General features: G+C 41.2%; 1 protein-coding gene across 7 annotated transcripts in view; it reads right to left on the reverse strand.

Moving 5' to 3' along the window:
- Nucleotides 1-1,528: 1,528 nt before the first annotated feature.
- sgcd (sarcoglycan, delta (dystrophin-associated glycoprotein)) overlaps nucleotides 1,529-23,438 on the reverse strand; it is a 241,934-nt gene continuing 220,024 nt past the window's right edge. For 6 of the 7 annotated variants that reach the window (XM_020615170.1, XM_020615172.1, XM_020615168.1 and 3 more), the window contains 2 exons: nucleotides 13,327-13,450; nucleotides 1,529-9,508 (listed from right to left, as the gene is read on the reverse strand). In XM_020615170.1, coding sequence (XP_020470826.1) covers nucleotides 9,323-9,508; nucleotides 13,327-13,450 — 310 coding nt within the window. In that variant the 3' untranslated portion in view covers nucleotides 1,529-9,322. The remainder of the gene's footprint in view (nucleotides 9,509-13,326; nucleotides 13,451-23,438) is intronic. The other variant, XM_020615174.1, reaches the window with a different exon arrangement.

Genomic DNA, 23,438 nt, shown 5'->3' on the forward strand with positions numbered 1-23,438 from the left:
ATCATCAACCTCACAGCTCCCGGCGGCCTCACATCCTCACCCACCCCTCCCCTCTCCCTTTGTATCTGCTCCTCTCCCTGTCTTTACAGCCCAACAGAACAGCAGGGCTCGCTGAGGACCAGGCTGTAATTAAAAAGTTTACAATCCTCATTTGGTCTGGACTCTTCCTTCTGAACAATGGTCATGGTCAAATTCAGAAGGCTAATTAGTTTCATGGCGACAGAGCATTTTTAAAGTAATATTTACTGCCCAAATGCGCGTGTTGCACTATATATATATATATAAACAAGGTTCATGAATTCTTCAACCCGACAAACATAGTGAGAAATGTGATCTAGGGTAGAAAAAGCTAATAAGGGACAAATCATTTTGAAATAACAACTATAAAAACTATATCGGCTGTTTGAGTCTAGATATAACCTCTCCACCCCCAGGAGACAGTTTAACATGTTCAGTGGCAGTGGAACAAAAGGCTGATCCATCATATCCATCATCAGCACTCCGGCTTTTTGCCTGCCTATTTTTGTGACACACTGTGAGTAGCTGAGCAAATCCTCCTGTAACCTTTGCATAAGGGCCCTGCAATGCTCAAAATCAAAATTCAGTGAGCCTAATGATGATCAAACCCACATCCTAAAAACTTCCAAGCACCCCTCTAACTAAAGGAGACGAGTCCTCACACTCACAATCTCTGAGTAAATCCAGAAAAGGTGCCATTGAAGATAAGCTGTACAAAAGTAGCCCGGTTTTGAACCATGAGGGTGGAAAGTGTTCAGTGAAAACTCTGGGTGATCTGACTGTTACAAAGCATCAGAGTTTACTTCGGTGTTTGTCAAAGTGCCCCAGAGAAAACTGCTCCGTGATCACTGGACCTTTGTGAAATAAGATTCAGGACAAAGCCGTCCTTCACAGCTCATAACTATGAGTGAAACATTCATTGCAATACGCCCTTTAACAGACGTTCACCCTCTTCACATCATTTAGTTGTTATTTGGTCACGCATGAATGTGGCTATTGTTCCCTTGTGTGAAAACTGTTAAGTGATTCCTCCCGGTGCACTGAGGGTTAGGTAAAATGGAGCAGAACCATACACAGCCTGAAGCAGCAGAGAGAAACTGCTGGCACCTCGCAGAGGGAGAAAACACACAACACTACACAAAGCTATGTGTCAGCACAAACTGCAGTGATGGACCACAGTGGGTGAAATGGTTAAACAAGCCAGAAGAGACTGGCTGGTTCAGTTTGAGTGGGGGATACGTGTGAGAAGTGGTTTTCCAGCTGCTAATTATAAGCCATGAAATGTTTCTGGCATTTCAGCAAAATAAAACAGAGAAAACGCCTCTGTTACAGTGACAAACTGTTTAAACTGCAGCCGGTGGACTCTTTTTAAAATAGGTTTATTGATGCAGTTTAGATTGCAACTCAGCTCATAAATACAAACTGTATACAGAAGGCATAATAAACTTAGGAGAGTTCACTGCATTTTTACAATGCCTCCTACATCTGTTTGTTTTGCATAGAACGGGTCTGTGTACTTCACGGTACTGACTGAAAAAAGGCTCAGTCTAAACAAAATTCTCAGCCCCACAAATCTCAGATTCACTGAAGCTGAACTCAAATAAACACTGAATGTGTCCAGACTTTTAAATTCTGGGTGACGTGCAGGGTGAGAGCTGCTGCAGCCGACTGCGGAGCTGCCCAGAGAGCTGTTAGAGGATGTGTAATCAAACCGAGGCTGGTGACGACTGGGTGACCAGTACAAAAACACCTCCTCCTGTGAAACATGACATCAGAGGTGACAGATCCACTGAAATCATACTGTTCCCTTTGACATGCATAAATAAAATAAAGAGATGAGCCCACATCAAAGAATGCAAATTATATTTGTTAGGATTTTTTTTAGCAGCAGTGATAATGCCACAAAACCTCCAGCTCAAGATGCATGTTTCTGTGCAGGTAAACCCATCTACCAGGTAACAAACACTGACCCGCTACACACAAGGCAAAAAAAAAAAAAAAAAAAAGCACAAACACACTCAATTCAAAGAGACACAGGATGTATTTCTTTAAAGGTTTTAAACTCACTGCAATTGAAACAAAAATCAAAATGTTGTAAATACATGTGATACACCTCAGCAAGCAACACAGGTAAAAGCAAATTCAGCGAGTAAAATAAACTTCAGTGACAACGTTTCCATCTGCCAGTTCAAAAGCTGAAATTCAGATCATTTGCATTATTTTTCAATTAAATGAGAGTTTCAGAGTGTGACCAGACCTCAGGATAAAAACTGCTTCCCTGCAACAGACTGAACCCACATGTGCCTGAGTTCCTCTGCTTGGCCAACATCGACTAAAGCTCCTTTTCCATTGCCTTGTACCGGCTCAACTCGACTGCTTGCTGTGGTATCTGGTGCTTGGTTCTCCACTGCAGATGGTCGCCTCTCAGTGTAGATGGTTGTCATAGTGACTCCGCGTCAGCTTTCTCGGTATGTGTCTGTTTTTACTTAGTGCAGTAACTCGCACGTTGACACGATTTCTATGACCAGTCGCTAGCCTGCAGTGTATAAACATCACAGTTTGGTATCGCCTCTGCTCACTTGGAACCTCAACGGCAGTGATACCAAAAACAGTACCAGGTACCAGGTACTATCCCCAACATTTGACGGATGGAAATACAATAAGGGGAGTCGAGTCGAGTCGGTAGCAGGCACTGGAAAAGGGGCTTCATTTGTTGGTCACATATAAAAACCAGAAAAATAAAAGAAGCTGGTTCCTGTTTATCACGAAGATGTGGCTTTTAGTGGTGTTAGAGAAAACCTAGATATTCAAACCAGCTTCAAACAACACAGGTGACATATTTAAGAGGTTTCATCCCAGATAAAACGAGTTGGAAATGTGTGTGTGAATAGTTCAACAAGAATCCAACATTTTCTGTATTAACAGTTCAGGTGCAGCTGCTTTGAATTACACAGACTTGGTTCCTCTCAACTGAGGCATGAGAGAGACGCTGAGTCAGTAACTCACTCTCAGCTTTATGTGCCTCCTATGCCAATAGTCGGAAAAAAAAAAGTCAGAAGCAGCAGAAGGAGAAATGGCACAAAATCAGGCAAAATCGTTTATGAAAAAAGATGAATTGTCCTCAGTTTGTTGAAATGGCCACAGGCCTGATAAACAAGGGTCAATTTGACACATTTAATGTGTGATTGATGAGACTGTTATGATAAACAAATACAAGGAAAGAGTTTTTAGAAATGCAGTTTTTTGCCAGTCCCAGTCTGATGCAGATAATATCAGTGGTGTTTAAATATCAGCAAATCTGACCAAGGACAAAACTGAAGATGAATATGTTTTGCAGTGTGTCTGTAGCTCAAGGTTAGTCTCCGCTCAGTGAACACTGGCTAATGAGTCAACCTGCCAAAGCCCATTGTTCAGGCTTCCAGCTGTTAGAAACACAGCTCTAACACTCTCTCTCCGCAGCCTGGCCTCGCCATCATAAACCAAAGAAAACGAGGAGCGTGGCTTAATCTGGGGTGGCAGCGGTTCTTCACTTGGCTGATAACATGAAGGACAAGAGAGGAGGCACGACCCCGTCTGAATTCTGCCAGGGCCCGGGATGTGAGTCGGCAGAAAGCCATACAATTAAAATATGTTGAAGAAACCAGAGGTTTGTACTGAGTGAGAGGGAGCAGTGCTGCTCTGCAGCACCCACAACAGGCTCAAGTGTCTGTGTGAAGGGATCAAACACTGAACTTCCAGTAACAGCAGCATTACTGGAACAGATGGCTCAGTTCTGTGTCTTGACGACCATAGTGACTTGTATAATGTTAAGAACAGCAGAAGGAAAAAAGGCCTGCACTTAAATAATTGTCTGCATTTATGATTCTTAAAAACACAAACAAACAGTTTGGACTATTTTTTCTGGAATAAAGTGCCTCATTATCACCTGACCAAAAGCTCCAGGTCAGTTTTCTTTGAAACCAAAGATTCTATTTTCCTTCAGCGGTGTTTATTTGCACATGGTCTGCTTTTACGCCCACGGTCAAAAAAGGCATCCAGAGCCTGTGAAAACCAATTTCACACACATGATTACTCATGTGCCATCCAATTGACAGCCTCATGAAGACGAGGGAGACGTCAGTGAAACGGGGAAACGTGGAGGCCTGCTGGCTTCTGACACTCCTTCTAGATGGAGCCTAATCTCTGTGTTGAATGATCTAGTGCGAGTGTAGACCACCAGTGATATGATCAGGTCACATCACAGGAGGTACAGAAGTAACAGAAAATATAAAAAAGTGCATCATTTTCAACATAGCCTTGTCTAACACAGGCTTTTATCTCTAAAATGAAACTATTAGGAGAAAACAGGTGCACTTGCAGACGGATGAAGGTGATTAAAAATACAATACAACCAAACTGAAATATCACCAATAAACAGCAACTATCACATTTGAATACATTTTTTCCTTTTCTGTCTTTACACATTGCAGCTACTTCGTTATAGATCTTTAGCTTATATTTTTCTCACCAGGGGTTTGTGTGGAAGTCTGTCAGCGCCATATGTATATACCTCTCTATTTATAAGTACTTTAGTTTTTTTCTCAATGCACATCCCTTTTTCTGGTTTGCATTTTTGTCTTTCCTTTTTGTTCTCGCAGCCTACTTAGTTTACTTGTCTATTCGCTGCTTTACACAAGGGCATGTACGTGCACACTGAGAGCCACTGTACCAGAGTCAGATTCCTTGTGTGTCCAACACACCTGGCCATTAAAGCTAATTCTGATTCTGAAGAGTTTTGAAAGTGTACAAAACAAATTCTGATTCGTAAACCGAAGAGTACTCGCAACTTGTTTTGTACGCTTTCGAAACCTCTGGTGCTGACAGACTTACACATGTGGTTTGTGGTTTTCGAAATGTGGATTTCGGCAGGGATTTACTTCCACAGTAATCAAAACAATTAGCGTTATTCAAACCCACAGGTCATCTATCAGCACGCCCTACTTATCATTACCCTTCAGTTCTCTGTTGTTCCTGGTGACTCTTCTGCCCCCAGGTCATCACTGTCTAGCTCCCTCTCCACTAGTGTAGGTAGCTCAGTGCATTTCCTCAATGGAATTTGTTTCATCTGTTTGAGTGAAAACCTGAGACATCTTCTGGAGTCTCTCTGTCCAAAACCTAAGGCTACAGAGCATCTGTAACTGGACAGCTGAAAGTCGGCTTCTTTCTACGACATCTCTCACCTGACAACAGAAATCAAAATGGTGAGCAATCATTCAATGTAAAGGAAACCCATCACCAGGAATACATCCGATACATCTCAATAAAAGGTAATAAGAAGAAGCTTGTGTCGACACATAGCTTATGTTTTGTTTTATCTCGGGGAACAGCTACAGTTGCTTGACAGAAAACAGAGGCTAGCTTTCCATTTATTTGATAGCACTGTGGACCTAGCAGTGAGGGTAACCATCGTAACAACAGCAGTTTTCCCCCATTATACAAATATTGAGATGCAGTTGTTAAAAGCTTAGTAAATAATTTTTCAGCAGAGAAAGAAGGCGAGTTGGGATGAGAAAGGTGAGGACACACCAAAGGGTTCAGAAACAGCCTTGGAGTGAAGAGGTTTCAGGGTTTATAGTTGCTGTTCTCATAAGGGAGGATCCGATGACTACTGCAGTCAATTTGAACAACGCCTTTTATTTTGGCATCTTTGAAAACTACTCCATGAATGGCAGTTTGAGACTAAAGAATGAGGAGTAATATAAATATTTAGGATGGATGCTAACCTTCGTGTGCAGCCAGAAAAGGAAGTACAGAGCGCTCAGAGTGAACACAGGGTCAGGAGAATGTGATCTGGTCAATATTATTGATCGATTAGCAACACAATCCACTGAGTCATGCCAGATCGCTGTCTTCATCAGATCACCTTCTCATTATTTTGACTAATTCTGTTGCATGGGCATTTTAATAAACTACAATAAACTTTAAGCATTTTAAATAAGTGTTACTTGTGACTATGGGATCAACAAAAATGTTCTTTACTCCTTCAGCAAAGTGACCATTTACCTTCTGAAAAGATTTTGTCTGACATGTTATAACTGATAATGCATCTCAGTCAACACAGTGGATTCTTGCTCCAGTTTGTGTATTCATGTGATCACTGTGATGCGTTTCTCCTCGACCCTGTGCATCACTTCCTTCTTGGCTTCTTTCCCTTTACTTCTGGTTTCTGTGTTTGCTTCTCTGAGGGTTATTCAACACGTTCTGTGGAGCAGAAGAACAAAACAAAACTCTGCTCATAGTAGCACAAACTTACAAGCAGCACACTTGGAGAGAATGCAAAGACCTAGGGCCCAACAGAACAACAACAAAACGTGTTTGTGTGAAACATCAGCGCTCAGCAGGAGAGACGAGTACAGGAAGGAGACGGCAGAAAAACAAAACTGGCTTGTTCTCCACAGGTGAGCACTGTATACATTGCTGTACATGCTAACTCAATACAGGTCCTTTAACATATATATTTTGCAATTTTAGTATAAAAACACATAGAGATGTACATTATAAAAAGGTTTTCCTTTTTGCAAAAGACCAGGGTTTCTCTTTTGTCAGCGTCTGATGCGTGCCAACACAGTAATGTGTACATTATTTTACAATTGTATAAAAAGATGTATTTCTCTTGTGTATTCAAAAAACAAATACATCAGATAAGTTCAATTTGTTGTGAAATATTTCTGAAAGTCCTTTAATATAGAGCGACATAGAAGCTGTGAGACAGTTAGGAGGCTGACACACCTGCCTCTTTAAAAGGATGTGACACTTTGAACAATGTAAGATATAAACAAACGCTGTGCACTACTAAGTGTGTGCAGCATCTCAAGCCACTTGATCAAATATGTTCATCACGCACATCTTTGTGTTTCTAGATGCCAAGTTAAATCTGTGGAAATACTTTGAATTTTGCCTTACTATCATAAAAATGTTGACAGATGCCTACATAGGTTACACTGCAGGCGCTGCAACCATAAAAGCTTTTTTTAGATTCCACAAGTGACAGTAAATAAACTTGATGTGTTTTGGTGAAGCAGTTTGCAATAGGCGGTGGCAGTTACACCCATCAGTGCCATTACCTGCCTGTTACGCCACGAGACCACACGTTTGGCATTTCAATAGTAACACCACACACAGGTTTTCACGCAGAATATTTGTTCATGAAGAAAAAAATAAGCAGTGTGCCAACCCAAACTTAGGAAGCTAAAATGCTAAATATGAAAAGAAAAGCGACACATCCTTTTGCAGAGTCAGGTGCTGACGGCAGAGGGAGCTACAGTCAGACACGGCTGAAGGTCTTTGCATTCGTTCACAAGGAAAGGGTTGTGAGCAGGATGAAATTGAACTGAAATCAGAGATCACGTTACTCGCTGATGCCAAAGAAAGTCAGTGTGATGTGCTTCTTCTTGCCACAAGTGCATTGACATAAGGCACAGGCACCGTTCCCCTCCTTCGACAAAGTGGCTCACATTAGTTAGTCTTATTTGTTCTTCTTAAAAAATGTCCCAGTGCAAGAAACAAGTAGGGTGATCACCTCCAAGCTTGGAGCTGCTTACATCTATGGCATCGGTTCTTTTTTCTCTGCGTGAGAAAAAGGTTGTTATTTTTTTTTTATTCTTTTCTTCATTGGCAGGGTCGAAGGAAGGTGATGCTGTTTTGTCAGCGAGGAGCATGGAAACCAGAACACTGACATTCATTACAGGAAACTAAATGAACTATCCACTCAGTTTAAAGACAAGTGTGTACATCAGACCTTTGAGCTCTAACAGACCAGAGACACTGGTGCCAATTTCATGTCGCATCTCAGGAAGACCCACTGAACATGTGACGACTTGAGGTAAAGTTAGCCCCTGTCCAGGGGCTTTATGGGATAGCAGAAGGTGGGGAACTGAGCAAGAAAATCTTAACCTTCTACAAATACAAGTAGATACAAATTCAATACAAAGGGGTAATTTGTTGTCTAATCACTAAAATCCCTGTGATCAAACTGACACTAGCACTAGGGATTTGAATGATCAGGGTTGGGTAAACGCAATATGACACAAACATGGCATCATGTCACAATCTGACACAACTTTCAGCTGTAACTCAAATCAGCTTTGGAACCAATAATTTAAAAGTTTACTTGGAAATTGTTCCAATGGTGAAAAAAGAAAAAGTGACACAGACACACTAACATCACCTAATGCAGTCTGCATGTATGTACCCCATACGCACCAGGATCCGGTATGCGTCTGGACTGTTCCATCTTGTATCCTGATCCGCTTCGTAATAGGAACAGTAATCATTAGGTGCTTGTATTGTGTATATTTGGCCTTAAATGCCTTATAAGCAACAGGGAAAGTAAGAATCCTTTAATGATCTCAGCTGTGGTGAACACTGGAGGAGGAAGAATAGCAGGTGAGGGGAAAGGAGATGGAGAGCGGAGGGGAGGAGGGGCAGGTGATCACCCTAGTGGTTCTGGTACTGAAATGCTCTTGAGAGAGAAAGGGAACAGATCAGTGTCTCTTCTAACAAATCTCTGGAGAGTTTCTACCAGGAGGTTCCTATGAGCAAAGTGTGTGTGTGTGTGTGTGTGTGTGTATACACCGTGTTCATGTGTTGAAACACCTATACTGTGTGTATGCCTGTCTGAAAGCTAGTGCGTGCATCTGTATGTGTGTGAGCTATTAATAAATAGCAGTATCACCAGTGACTGTTAGGGTCAGACCGATATATTACCAGTACTGGCCTTTTATTAAATACTGCATCCATTCAATGTAGGAAAAGATAAAGGCGACCACTGTGATCTACACTACTAGACCCGGGTTTTAACTGGTAGTGTAAGTTGTACTAGAAAGTTGCTGTTTGTTGTAGTTTAGTTAGTCTTTGTGTAGTGTCGGTTTAAAGAGCACACAGAGATGCGTATGACACTCAGTGGAGAGTTTTACATACTGTATTCACTGGCTTTTCTTCTCATATAAAATTCAGGGAAAAATATACCTAGCTTTAAAATTTTGGCACAAAATATCAGGTGTTGACAGCTTCAGTTCAAAATTTTCAGTACTGGTCTTTTAAATCATATCGGCTGAGCCTAAATATCAGTCTGAGTGCTTATGAATGTAAAGTGTATACATCAGTGTATCTAAATAGATACAGTATCTATGATTGTTTATATCTCCATCAGCTCTGGCAGTCCTTGTACGTCTGTGTCTGCTGTGAGTCGGTTCTAGTGCTGTTTACATCTGTCCATCTGTCTTTTGGGGTATTTATGTGTTTAGTTATATTTGTAGTATCAGTCCTAGAGGCAGACATTGTGACTGATCTGACAGGTGGATCCGACGCCAGCCTGGGACAGAAAAAGCCTCCCGTTGGGGCAAACGCAAACCTCGTAGACAGTCTGCCTGGTCCCGGAGGACGAGGAGCTGGTGGAGGCTTTTCCCTCCGGAAGTCGCATCAGGCGAATCCGCCGAGCGTCCAGAGAGATCTGCAGTGGAGTGAGAGAGAGCCAGTGATAGTGGGGAAGAAAAGACTGCCAGGAGAGAAGAAGAGGAAGTCTGGAAATCTGGCATTGTGGTTTGAGGATAATAAAGACAGACAAACCTTAAAACTTGTACATTTTACAAAAGACAGAGAGATATAAAGTTGCTCTAGGTCAGAAAGTGATGCAAAGACAAAATCTGTGAAAGCTGGATATGTTTTTGTGTAGGTGAAAATGTTTTGCTTATGCCAAAACTATAAAACTGAGATGCATATGTGCACAGAGACAAAAAGACTAATGAGAGAAGGAAGGGAAATAACAGAAAAATGTGACGTTTTTTGTTTTGCCATCAGTCAGAATCGGAAAGTTTACACCATAGACTGTATAGAAAAAATGGATGACGCGTCACCACTTCCCTCCACTGTGCAAAGGTGAAGCCAAAATATTGTGAATGCGACAGCAAGTCCTAAATTTGTTACCCTCACCAAATGACTGCTATTTCCAAATTTGTTATAATTTTCAAAATGAATTAACTACTGTATTGTGAGTTTGGCCAAGCTGACCCATCACCAGAATTTCTCTAAAGATTCGTGGCTATTCCTTTACATTCTTTTGACAGACAAAAATAAGACAAGAATATTAAAATAAAACCCATATTTGGCCAAAAAAAGTTTACTGTCTGTGGTTCCCCAAGTCACTCCGCTAGACACCTGAAAAAAAAAAAAAAAAGAGTAAAACTCCAAGAAAATTTCTTCTGCCAATCATTTTACTCCCCTTGTCCCCACGCTGATCAAAACAAACTGTCTTTCTCCCTCTGCACAGACACAAACCAGTGCTGCATAAATCCCATTTGTCTGCCCTCCCCTCCTTCTCGCCGGCCTCCTGGGGCTTGTACAGCACTGATGTCCCACTGGCCGAGGGGAGGAGGTCTCTCCAGCCATAAAAAGGTAAAGGAGTCATTACCAGGAACCTTAGGGAGGCATCACCATCAAATGACCTGGAACGTTTTTAAAGCAGAGTCTCAGCTGACTTCCTCAGACAGCTGCTGTCGAACACGACGGGTAGATGGTGTGAAACACAGAGAAACTCTGTGTGTGTGCGTGCACAAATAAAGGACAAAAGTCCACATGGATTTGGCAGATAAAGGTAAGAGAGTTTCACAGAAAAATACAGTGACTGTTCAAACTCCTTTTTGATTTATGCTTTTTATTTAAATTTATTTTTTTCATTTTATTTTATATCCCCAAATGGTCTAAAGTTTTTTTGTTAGCTACTGCAGCTGGAAAAAGAGAAACAAAGCTCAGAAGATGCCTCTGGTCATAATGCCAATGGCAAAATAAACATAAGCAGAAGTTTTAAAAAAAAATGTTTTTGTGTTTGTATGTACTGCAAATAAAAAGTCTATTTATATAATTAAACAATTTTCACTTAGATTTTTGCATTAGTTTGAAAAATTCCAACATTCAAAAATAAAATAGATGTGTAAGTGAAACCAGTGTAAGACCACACTAGGTTTTGGAAGGAGAAAAACACAACTGCACTGGCCTCAATGGCTGTGTTTCATTTCCCCGTGCCAGCATGCTGCTTGTTACGTAGCATCGAGTTCGGGGAAACACTCATGTATTATTCCACACTAAATGGAATAATACATTATTTGATGACATAAAAAGGGGTGTATTACAGATGATTGACAGCTCTGATTGGCAGTCCGATATGTCACTCAACTACTCGGTCACTACTGAGCAGAATCTGGTTGCAGAATGCCAAGATGGCAGCCACCACTTTGGCTTCACTTTGTAGTGGAGGGAAGTGGTGACACGTTGTCTATATTTATAAGCAGTCTATGGTGACGGCTGTGATATAGTACGGTACTATAGTACATCACAACTGTACAGGAAAAAGCACGGTGTCACCTCTAGTTAACAACGCTGAGCCAGATATTAGAGTGGGTGTTTCTCTTTAAGAGTCTGAGATGGTTATGTGACTTTGAGTGGCCTTAGAAAACTGTTTCACTGCTTAAACCAGTGTGTGCGTGCCGGGGGCTATTTCTGTGTGGTCTGTGAGCGTCTCATGGTTGAAACCTTTCTGTAATTGTGGTGGCGGAGCCTGAGGAGAGGGTGTGTAAGACAGAGGCCTGACAAATGGACATTTACAGCTCTAATGGGGTGTGCAGTGTGATTTTAATTATGGAATTATGAGTTGACTGTAATGAGCTTACAGCCTTATTTTCGCCCACGCACCCATGAAAAGTGTGAGAGGATGTGGATTCAGACCATTTCTATGCTCACTTTAAATCACAGGGCACCTTCCTCAAACTGCCTCTCCCTCTCCTTGTTCATCTCATAACCGCAGCCTGTCTTAATGTAGGAAACTGTTTTTGTGGGAAACTTTTAAATGCTTTCTTCTCCTTAATCCTCAGGCCCTGATTTTAGCAGATCTGACATGACATGGGTGCAACCTAAGGAGGGAAATCCTTTTATCAGCATGGCCAAGCGTGATGAAGGCGAGGACTGATGTGTGTAACGGATCGGAGGATGGTTGAAGGAATTTAGGAGCAGGGAGGAAAGGATGAAAGAAGAAGAAAAGCAGCTTTAGGATGAGGAGGTGCGTAAAAGAGATGGTAAATAAGCAAAGTTAAAGAAGAAGGGAAAGATGGAAGGAAAGGTTGCTAGATGAAGCATGTGAAAGGCTCAAATAGGAATCAAACTGAAAGGAGAACCGGAGGAAGAAAGAAAAACTATCAACTCCTGTTCTCTGTTTTTCTGTTGAACGAGTTTTGGTGGACATCCAGTGTGTGGGAAAACTGCTACCAGCCAAAAGCAAAATGCTGGTCCATGTTGGCTGAGGGAGCTGAGTATTGTTTGGACTGTTGTTTGCTAAAAATAAGTCTGGACAGGAGAAATATTGACTAAGTCCCATCAGCCAGTATGGCCAGAGGACAAGAGAAGTTAATATCTCATCTTGCCAGTACACAGAGTGGAGGCTTGTATCTCTGTGCAGGCAGCACAACACGACTACGTCCAACAAAGAAAATCATTTTTAAAGATTTTTTAAAAATAAAACAGGATATTTTTCGCTCACTGTGCTTCATCACTGTGTCATGAAACAACTTAATGGTTTGATGTAGAAACAATGCAGACTGTATTTCAGTTCTCAAAGTGTTAATTATCCAATATCTTAAATGGACAATTACATCCTTGAATGTTACTGTTTTATAAATAAATAGCAAGACAGACCTTTTCTCCTGCGATGACAAGTCAGAATGTGTGCTGTGATAAAGGTCCGTCTTACCACTTATTTAGTGATCAGCTGTAGTGACAGACTGTATGTGTGCTGCACTTTTCAGAGGATATTTTGTAGTAAAACGCTCAGAGTGAGGAACTGTGTATCAAAAGAAATTCAGCCAATTTGTTACAACTAAAAACTGTTTCCAGACAATAGTAGTTCAAAATTTATAAATTATAATCACAATGTAAGCACGCCAAACTACTTCAGTTATAATCCTTCACATGGTAGCTTTGAAGCAAGACATACAGTAGGTGGGTAAACTGTGGATGCGTACACAGGGTGCTAATTTTAACGTTTACTTGTGCTTCTCTTTGAAATACATTTATAGAACATATGGTTTGTTATCTGTCTGATCAATCTGACTGTTTGTTGATTCATCAGACATCTCAGTGTTGCCAGACCTCAGTGAGTACAATACGATTATTATCAAAACTGTGAAAATAAGACCCGAGGTGGACATGTAACTAGACTATATCCTATATATCAGTGATCTGGTGGAGGCCCTGTCTGCTCAGTGTGAGCTCTGGCTGACGTACCTCTCCGTCTTTGGACTCCAGTCGCAGCTCGTTCCTGCAGATGGCCTGGATGTCTCCAGCCTCGGCCAGGATCTGGATGCCTTTAGGAGCCTCCATCAGCAGGGAGCGAGTAGGAGACTCCAGCCTGGGAACACACACAGAGCAGTTGTATTGGTGATGACTGCTGCTACTTGACGTTTGGATGAGTAAGAGAGAACATTCTTAAAAACAAGTGTAATCTGTGAATATATCCACTTTTTGTCTTTGTTATGATCTTGAGTGAGAATTTTAGCCAGTTTTTATTGGATTTGTGTCAAACAGCCTAATTAAAATCTAACAAGGGTTTGCAAAATAAGTCAAGATTCTGAAGCCGCCTGCCTATGACACCACTTTCCCACCAAAAGTACCATGTATACAATGTTTTTTTTTTATACCCAGCTCAACTGCCGGCCAACCCGGCTTGGCTCTCCAGCAAACAAGCTTGTTCTCCCTCTGATACGTCATATTTGACGTCATCACATTTGTGACGTCAAATATGATACCAATTGCTGAACGCGCCATTGCGTGGATGTGCTTTATACAGTGCCTTGCGAAAGTATTCGGCCCCCTTGAACTTTGCGACCTTTTGCCACATTTCAGGCTTCAAACATAAAGATATAAAACTGTAATTTTTTGTGAAGAATCAACAACAAGTGGGACACAATCATGAAGTGGAACGAAATTTATTGGATATTTCAAACTTTTTTAACAAATAAAAAACTGAATAATTGGGCGTGCAAAATTATTCAGCCCCTTTACTTTCAGTGCAGCAAACTCTCTCCAGAAGTTCAGTGAGGATCTCTGAATGATCCAATGTTGACCTAAATGACTAATGATGATAAATAGAATCCACCTGTGTGTAATCAAGTCTCCGTATAAATGCACCTGCACTGTGATAGTCTCAGAGGTCCGTTTAAAGCGCAGAGAGCATCATGAAGAACAAGGAACACACCAGGCAGGTCCGAGATACTGTTGTGGAGAAGTTTAAAGCCGGATTTGGATACAAAAAGATTTCCCAAGCTTTAAACATCCCAAGGAGCACTGTGCAAGCGATAATATTGAAATGGAAGGAGTATCAGACCACTGCAAATCTACCAAGACCTGGCCGTCCCTCTAAACTTTCAGCTCATACAAGGAGAAGACTGATCAGAGATGCAGCCAAGAGGCCCATGATCACTCTGGATGAACTGCAGAGATCTACAGCTGAGGTGGGAGACTCTGTCCATAGGACAACAATCAGTCGTATACTGCACAAATCTGGCCTTTATGGAAGAGTGGCAAGAAGAAAGCCATTTCTTAAAGATATCCATAAAAAGTGTCGTTTAAAGTTTGCCACAAGCCACCTGGGAGACACACCAAACATGTGGAAGAAGGTGCTCTGGTCAGATGAAACCAAAATCGAACTTTTTGGCAACAATGCAAAATGTTATGTTTGGCGTAAAAGCAACACAGCTCATCACCTTGAACACACCATCCCCACTGTCAAACATGGTGGTGGCAGCATCATGGTTTGGGCCTGCTTTTCTTCAGCAGGGGCAGGGAAGATGGTTAAAATTGATGGGAAGATGGATGGAGCCAAATACAGGACCATTTTGGAAGGAAACCTGATGGAGTCTGCAACAGACCTGAGACTGGGACGGAGATTTGTCTTCCAACAAGACAATGATCCAAAACATAAAGCAAAATCTACAATGGAATGGTTCACAAATAAACATATCCAGGTGTTAGAATGGCCAAGTCAAAGTCCAGACCTGAATCCAATTGAGAATCTGTGGAAAGAACTGAAAACTGCTGTTCACAAACGCTCTCTATCCAACCTCACTGAGCTCGAGCTGTTTTGCAAGGAGGAATGGGCAAAAATTTCCGTCTCTCGATGTGCAAAACTGATAGAGACATACCCCAAGTGACTTACAGCTGTAATCGCAGCAAAAGGTGGCGCTACAAAGTATTAACTTAAGGGGGCTGAATAATTTTGCACGCCCAATTTTTCAGTTTTTTATTTGTTAAAAAAGTTTGACATATCCAATAAATTTCGTTCCACTTCATGATTGTGTCCCACTTGTTGTTGATTCTTCACAAAAAATTACAGTTTTATATCTTTATGTTTGAAGCCTGAAATGTGGCAAAAGTTCGCAAAGTTCAAGGGGGCCGAATACTTTCGCAAGGCACTGTAGGTTTTGGTGCAGTGGGAAAGGGGCTTTAGACTGTTATACAACACAGTGGGGAATTTACCAGCTAAAGAGCCTGAGGTTTCCATCAGGAGGTGATGGAGACCAAACCCAGAGCAAACAGAGAAGGAGCCCTGGGCTGTGACTCATCATGGGCACATGAACACACTGCACATGGATGGTCATGTTGTCACTGCTGGCTGTTTACATAGACAACTGTTTGCTAAGATGTTTACCATATCAACATTAGGGTGCTGATATTTGTGTTTACAGCTGGTTTTCCCTGCCCTCAAAACTACAAATCTAATGTTGCAGCACAGTGAGATATTTTCAGTGGATTATTACAAACTGTAGCAGGTTATAAAAACATTTTGAAAGGTTCAAGTCAAGATTAAATATTTAATAACAAACGGTTTGCACCAATAATTTATATTTACTGCTAATTAACCAGCATCATTATTTTTTAACACTGACTCAGGCTTGAATAATTTATCCACACAAGCCTAAGTACAAAAACAGTTTCTATCCACATCCTGGTCTTTGCTTCATGTTTACATTTTACTTTTAAAAATGCTTGGATGAGATGATAAAAGTTAATAAGTGCAAAACTTTGGCCTAAAATATTAATCTCCAAACTTCAACACGGCAAAGTTCTTATTGCAGATCTAAATGTCACAGAAGAGGAAACGTGGGAAAAGGAAGTGAAACAGTCATATTATTACAAATTGCATCAGGGAAAGTAACATAGTAAGAAACAAAAACACAACAGCAAGAACAATAAAGGAGCCCACTGTCTTATTGCTAATGTAATCCTCTGCAGTTTGCTGGTGTCACTTTCTGAATTTGCTCCTGGCAGGTTTAGGGAACAAAGTCACTCAGGTGGTGACTTGAAATCCCCAGAGGATGACAAGCAGTGAGAGGAGCTGCAGCACAGTCACACTGGGTGCAGCAGCAGCTGATGAAAAGGAGGGAAAAACCGCAGATACTAAACTTCTATTCATGCAGTAAAATAACATTAGTCAGTGAGATCCTCTATGTTCAAGTTTGAACTCAACTGGGAGGAAAAGAACGGAGTGAGACGAGGCTGCGCATCTGAAAATATCTCAGACTAAAGCTACAGCACCGACGGGAACATGGGAGTGAGCAAGGTTCCAAATTAAAACTTTAATCTTCTATGTATTATCCTTACTCTTTGCCCACAGAGGGGAAAGCCTCAACACATTAATTAACATTCACCATGTGATATGGTGATTAATTAAATACACATCATCTATAGCCTAATGCCACTGTGGTGGTGTGATTTTCAACCCTGTGTTCAAGTCTTTATGCTAAGACACTTTAAAACAAGTTAAACTGGATTAATTTGCAGCAACAGGTTTTTCAAGCATCCTTTCCTGCTCCAGACACATTGGACCAGTCACTGCCTGTTTCTGGCTGGTCTGTCTGCATCAAGAGCTAACAGAATCTGTCAGTGTTCTTACTAACTGATGCCACCAGAGGGCAAATAAAAAGAGATTAAAGCCAGCAAAATTCAAAACTCTTTTATCTGGACATTAAAAACGATAATAACTTTATTAGTATAGCATTTAAAAAAAAAATCCAAGTCATAATGTGCTTTAACAACTGAGGCCTCAGTGAGCAGGCTAGACTCTACCCCTCTACATGAGCCCAAACAGGCAATTAGCACGTTAAACACTCAGCCTGGATAAAATGACCCATATTTGTCCCAGTAATCACGTTTCTTAATCACACATCAACTCTATAAACAAACAAGGACAAGGACAAAGAGGAAGAAGGTTCCAGAGGTTTTCAGTGTCTGTGGGTGGCAGGTAAAACAGCTCCTTCATCACTCTCAGCCTCCTCTCTCATCCTCCCACTTTTTCCCAGGTTGCTCCTGAGGGAGTCAGGCAATGAAATATCTCTCTCCCCTGGCTACAGTCTGATTCATTTCCTCCTCACCTCTCCTGTGAATTGCAACTTTGTCTCATGCTCCTCTTCCAATTCCTTCATTTTCATCTCTAGCTCATTCTAATATACACAGTTTTTTCTTATTTCACAGACATCTAGTTTTAACAAATAAACTGTCACCAAACATGACACTTGTATATTGTTATCCAATATCTACCCACTTCCTGTCTACCTGTTTTAATATTATATCCTAATGTCTATTTTTGTCTTGCTTTTTATTTGTATCTTTCCTTCCCCGATGTCATATTTTATTTTTACGACTGCCACGGCTTCATTTCCCCACAGCGAACAATAAAGTCTCTTGTTCTTTTTCTTGTTTTCCATTCCACATTTGCACATCCTTTTATCCTCTCTCTCTCTCTCTCTCTCTTCTCTTGGCAGCGCTTCATATCTACAACTGAGATCAAAGGTTAATAACTTTTCATGCTCCCTCCTTCTATCACCTGCCTTCAGATAACAATGGAAATGATTGGAGGATTTTGACATGAAATTGTAAATGTGCACAGTCTGAAACCTACTGACAGCTTTCACACTTTTCCTCTGCTCTACGTGTGACTCCTTTGTCCTTGGCAACGGTGGCTTCTTTAAATGATCTGCCACCATTCTTTGTATGATGTGAACACACTGGTCTGAACAATCTGGTGTAATAAATATATAAGCTATGGAGAGTTGACATGGGCTGCTGTTGTGCCACACAGCAAATCATAGGTTAAATGGCAATCTCAGCAGCGAATTGCTTTGCAGGGCATGCTGAACGGCCCAGCGGATCGCCTGACCGTTTTGAAAGGGAATGCGCCATCATCTCAGTTACTGAGATCAGAGTAAGCCAAAGGTGTGGAGGATGAAGAGGGTGGAGAGGAAGGGAGGAAAAGAAATGAGCGGCTGTGATATCTGAGAGGATAGAAAGGTAAGGGAAAGGGTGGAAGAAACGGATGAAAAGGAGAGGAGTGGAGATGGTTTCTTAATTTGCCACTTGCTTTTCATGCTTTGTGTTACTTATTGCACTCAGAGATGCTTGTGAAGCAGAGAGAAGCAACACGTGGACAGAGAGAAGAAAGTGGATCAGAAGAAGCCATGAGAAAGATCAGGTAAGTGGTGCAAAGAGAAGAGGAGGTGAGTGGGGTGAAGATGGGGAGGGAAAATGAGAGGAGAGTACATGGCAACAAGAGCAGAGATGGAGAGCAGAAGCCAAGACAAGGAGAGGGGCAGAAAAGGATAAAGAGAAAGAGCTTACATGAGGCAATGTTCATTGAATCTCTGACCTCTGTACAGAGCACACTGGTGAAGCTGGTTTGCAGTGTCATGGCTTCTTGATTTAAAATCTACTGCAGGACAGTCCTCTCATACTAAGGTGCTGTAGAAACAGCTGCTGCTGCTGAGGGCAGTAAAAGTGGGAGACAGAGTGTCTGCTCTGTTTCCACACCACATAGAAAGCCACAACTAAGTTTCATCTTTCTGCTACTAAATACAAAACATAGAGAAGATGTTGAAGTTTAAAAATGTTCATATCAAAGCCTGACATTGAGTCTTGGGGTGACACTGAAACAATAATAGTCTACAGTGAGCGGTGTTACCAGTGAACACTCTGAGTTTGCTACCTTTTAAGATTAAAAATAATATGGGTAAAAACCACTGACCGTATGTAAAAGATGGTCAAACTATCTTGAGTGGGTTTGAAGTCAAGTCAAGTCAAGATTTTTATTTGCCATTTATGCATAATCAGACAGTCTAGGCATATAGGAATTCTTGTGCAGCTCTCCTTTGGAGTCAGGTAACGAGTCAAAAGCCAGAAAGAACACTTAGTCTTAAAATAAAAAGTTACATAAAGGCAACAAAGCATTAAAACCGCAATACACAAAAATAGGGTAATAGTGTTTTCCCCAGTGAACATCGCACTTAGTAATTCACATGGTGGAGTTGGATATGGTGGAAGCTCAAGTGTGGTCGTTGCCATATTGGTAGCGCTTCACCCCACCTGCTAGGTCTAATCAAAAAATGGGCAAAAAGGCGGAGCTTGAGTGGAGCTCTCTAGACCGCTAGCAGCTAGCAACCCGTGGCGGGACCCTTCCCCCTGCCACTCAAAGAGGCCCTGCTTTTTGATTATACAGTATGTAACTTTTATTCTCAAAATAACTTAAACCGGCGAATTATATAAAAATTCATCGCCTGTATAGCTGACACGGAAGAGACCAAACTGCTTTTTTGTACCAGGCTGTAAACATTATTATTTCTGCTGTAAAGTTGGGCAATTTAACACGGGAGTCTATTGACTCCCTTTTGGAGTCAGCCTCAAGTGGCCATTTGAGGAACTGCAGGTTTTAACACAGCATTGGCTTCATTGGAGAAAAACAGAAAAACGTATTCTGCCAGTCAGTGCAGCAAGTGATAAAAAACAATTATATTACTATCTTCCTGTGTTTTATGCCAGAATTAACCAACAATCTGGTTTTCTTTTGAACAATGAGCAATGTAAAAACAAAGATGTGCCAGATATACTGAAGACTCTGATCTAAAGTGTCATCACCATCTCAGCATGGTTGCTCAATGCATGGTAATGAAATGTCAACATTTTGCACTTGCATTGGATGATACTGAACTTCTGTGCATATCCTGTGTCAGTGCAGTTTCAATCTCAGCAGCAAATTGCTCAAATGCAGAGTGGAGATTGCAAAGCGCTAAAAACCGTTCCTACAGGAGTCATGGTACTAACCTAGCAGATTGAGTTTCTGTGACTCTAATGTGTGTTTCCACATGTGATGAGAAAACGCTCAGCTCCTCAGCTGCCACAGGATGTGGCACACTCCACATGTCACGTCACCTGAAGGAAAATATAAACCTCACAATTCTTCTCACTGCTGTTTCCACTGCTTTATTCTCCTCATCACACATTCACTTTCCTTTGTATTGCTTCATATATATTCCTTCTATCTGTGCGCTGAATTGGCCAGGACATAAATTAAGGTGCACTATCAAATTCACTCACGCTACCATTTTCCTTGCACAAAGGCATTCATCTGACGCAAGGACAAATCCTGTTGACAAGGTTTTACCATGCACATGGGTATGACCGTCACAGTGTCGATAGAGAACAGTCAGCTGCGGGTGAGACATGTGTGTTTGTGCACGGATCATATCATATTCCGAAATAGGATCTGAATGCTTGATTGCTACCTGCCAAGGGGTTGTGGGAGATTAGAGCAAGATTAAATTTTAGCCATGCTCTGACGAGCTTGCTCCCCTTTTCTGACATAATTGAATTGTTTGGGCCATATTTCATTTTCAATTGGCTGGTTGTCACCAAAGATGCATAAACACAAAGGAAAAGAATAAAGAAAGCACATCACCGTCGACTCTGACTGTCAAATTACACGGACAATTGCATGATAAGGGGCTATGCAGCGTCGCTCAGAAATGATCTGTGCTTCACTGCTGGGACTTTTTTCACTTTTTTATTGTTTGAAATGATGCTTTTGAAAGGAGAGCAGCAGTGATTGATGAATCACAGTTCTTTTTGGCGCACACGCCACTGAAATACTGTTATTAGATATTAGTCATTACAGTCCTTCTCCCTCCAAACCCAAATTCCCGTCACACTCGTCTCTGCAGCGCTTCTTTTGTCACATACAGCTCTTTTTTACTTCATACTATCTCTCGATTCCTTTTGTCTTTTTTTTTTAATTCTCTCTCACTCTCATTCTTTCTCAAAATAAAACAAGGTTTCCTTTCATTTTTGGTTCAACATTCTATTCTCTTTTTTAGTTTTCCAGTCTCCTGCACTCCTTTTAGGCCTTTCTCCTCACTCCCTCTTTCTATTTCATCTACATACTGTATTTTTGTTAAGTTTGTCTTCTCTTTCTACATGTTCTTATTTTCACGTCACAGTCTTTCTACTTCCTTTCCTCCCTGCTTTTCTTTCATATAAGATCAAAGCATGTCATTGTGTTATGTAGAGAGAAAGACTAGAGTTGCTGCAGGAGCGTAACCGTTTTCTAAAAAACATTTAGGTCTGGTCGGCTGGCCTGGGATTTAGCCGGTCTGCTGCTGGTTTTAAGGACAAAGCTTCATGACCAGGGGTTAAATTGGGATTTGTGAACAGTGGGGGAGGCAAAGCAGCATAAAAACAGCAGAGAGAAGGCAAGTTACTACCAGAAACAGCAAGGAGAACCAAGACTTGCTGACAAGTTGTTTGGTCAAAGTGGAGCTAGTCTGAAGTATTTGATATCCTGTTTGTCAGTGTCTACAGCAGTCCATCAATATTTAATCATTTAAAAAACACCAGGCTCTGAACTGTTGTGAAGCCAAGCTGGAAACACTCAAGTAAAGTACAAGTATCTCTAAGTTATACTTAAACACAGTATTTGAGCAAATGCACATCGTTATATTCCACAGTACATTACCTTCAAATTAAACATGTTTCAGTAGCTGAGGGAGGTTACGGGGAGTGTGGGGCCGGCGGGTTAGGGTTCCTGAAGCTACGGGGCACCCACCTACTGAAACACCACTACCCCACTGGTTGACGGTGGGTGGATCTGTGCTGGGAGTGACAGAATGCTTTCTTACTCCATCTTTCTTCATTTTCTGTCTTGACATAAACATCCCTCTCTCTCTCTCTCCACTGACACCATGGGTCTCTCTCCTTTGCTTTTCTGATCTGAGTGACTGTCATCATATCTGACAGCACAAACAGGAGAAGGATGATAAACAAGATGCTTACACCAAGGAGACATCCTTGGCTGTCCACACGCAGTGAGGATACAGTCACACACAGTTTGAGTTGAAATTGACCTGTCTACCTTAAAGTCCACCCAAGATGTTTTGTTCATGAATTCCTAAGGCTCAAACTGTGGCCATATATTCAGAGCCACTGATGGTGAACAACAGAGATTTTTCACACTGTAGATTATTTGATCAGATCTTTTAGTCTTGTTTTCATTGTGAAACACTGGTTGTCAATGAATATTTGTCATCATAGTTTTCGTGGACAAAATGGACACAGCTTCCTTCTCACCTCCTCGCCTCTTCCAATCTTTCCCTCTTTTCCGTTGATGTCTTTTCAGCCAAATCATGTTCTGGTTTCTCTTAGCTTCTTTAGTCTCATCTTATGCATCTCATGTTCATTTCCCCTGATACTGGATGTGTTGCTCTGATGTTTGTTGATTCTGATGAGCATCTGAATGTTGATTTGGAGACAAAGAGGGACTGATAAAGAAGAAAAGGGAGATAAGTATGGCCGCCCGCTGCCAAAGATGTACCCACTGATCTTTAAGACTACCCAGCACAACACTGGTTCTGGCTCCTGCAGACAGACATTACTGGACAGGAGCGCTAAATGCCCATACATTTCTAGACCCAAATCCTGCTTCTTCACCAGGCTTGATCTGTTTGCTTCTCATACAATTCAAAGTTGGCAAGATCTTCAATGCACTTGTGCAAATTAAGTAGGTATTGTGGCTTCAAGTGCAAATCCAGAAAAAAACAACTGAGAAAAAAAAAATCTCATAGTGCCTTTGATGCAAAACGCTGAGCACAGTATAGAGTTCTATTTGGGCAAAATTATAATAAGAAAAATCTGCAATAAATGCATATGATAAAGCCTATTATGATGATCTACCATTAGCAATGCATCATAAATTTAAATATTGGCAGGATAATGAAAATATGATGTTTCTGTGACTGGTACTGAACATTAGACAGCACTGTTTGTGTGTGTGTGAGTGTGAGTGTGTAAACAAGAGAAAGACAGAATATTTGTAAATGCTTTTTGGATTAATTATCACTGTAAAGGGAGAACAACCACACAAATTGAATAGATATTTAATTGGCTATTGGATTAAACTGGACCTGCTGTCATTAAAGGCCAGGAAAAACAGAATGGGTAGGAGACTGGAGGGAAATGCACTGCACTGCTGCTCTTTTTGCCTCATGGAGCTCATTGGACAGCTTCTATAAGCTGACTTT

Source organism: Monopterus albus, unplaced genomic scaffold (assembly GCF_001952655.1).
Source record: "Monopterus albus unplaced genomic scaffold, M_albus_1.0 scaffold159.1, whole genome shotgun sequence".
Classification (NCBI taxonomy): Eukaryota; Metazoa; Chordata; class Actinopteri; order Synbranchiformes; family Synbranchidae; genus Monopterus; species Monopterus albus.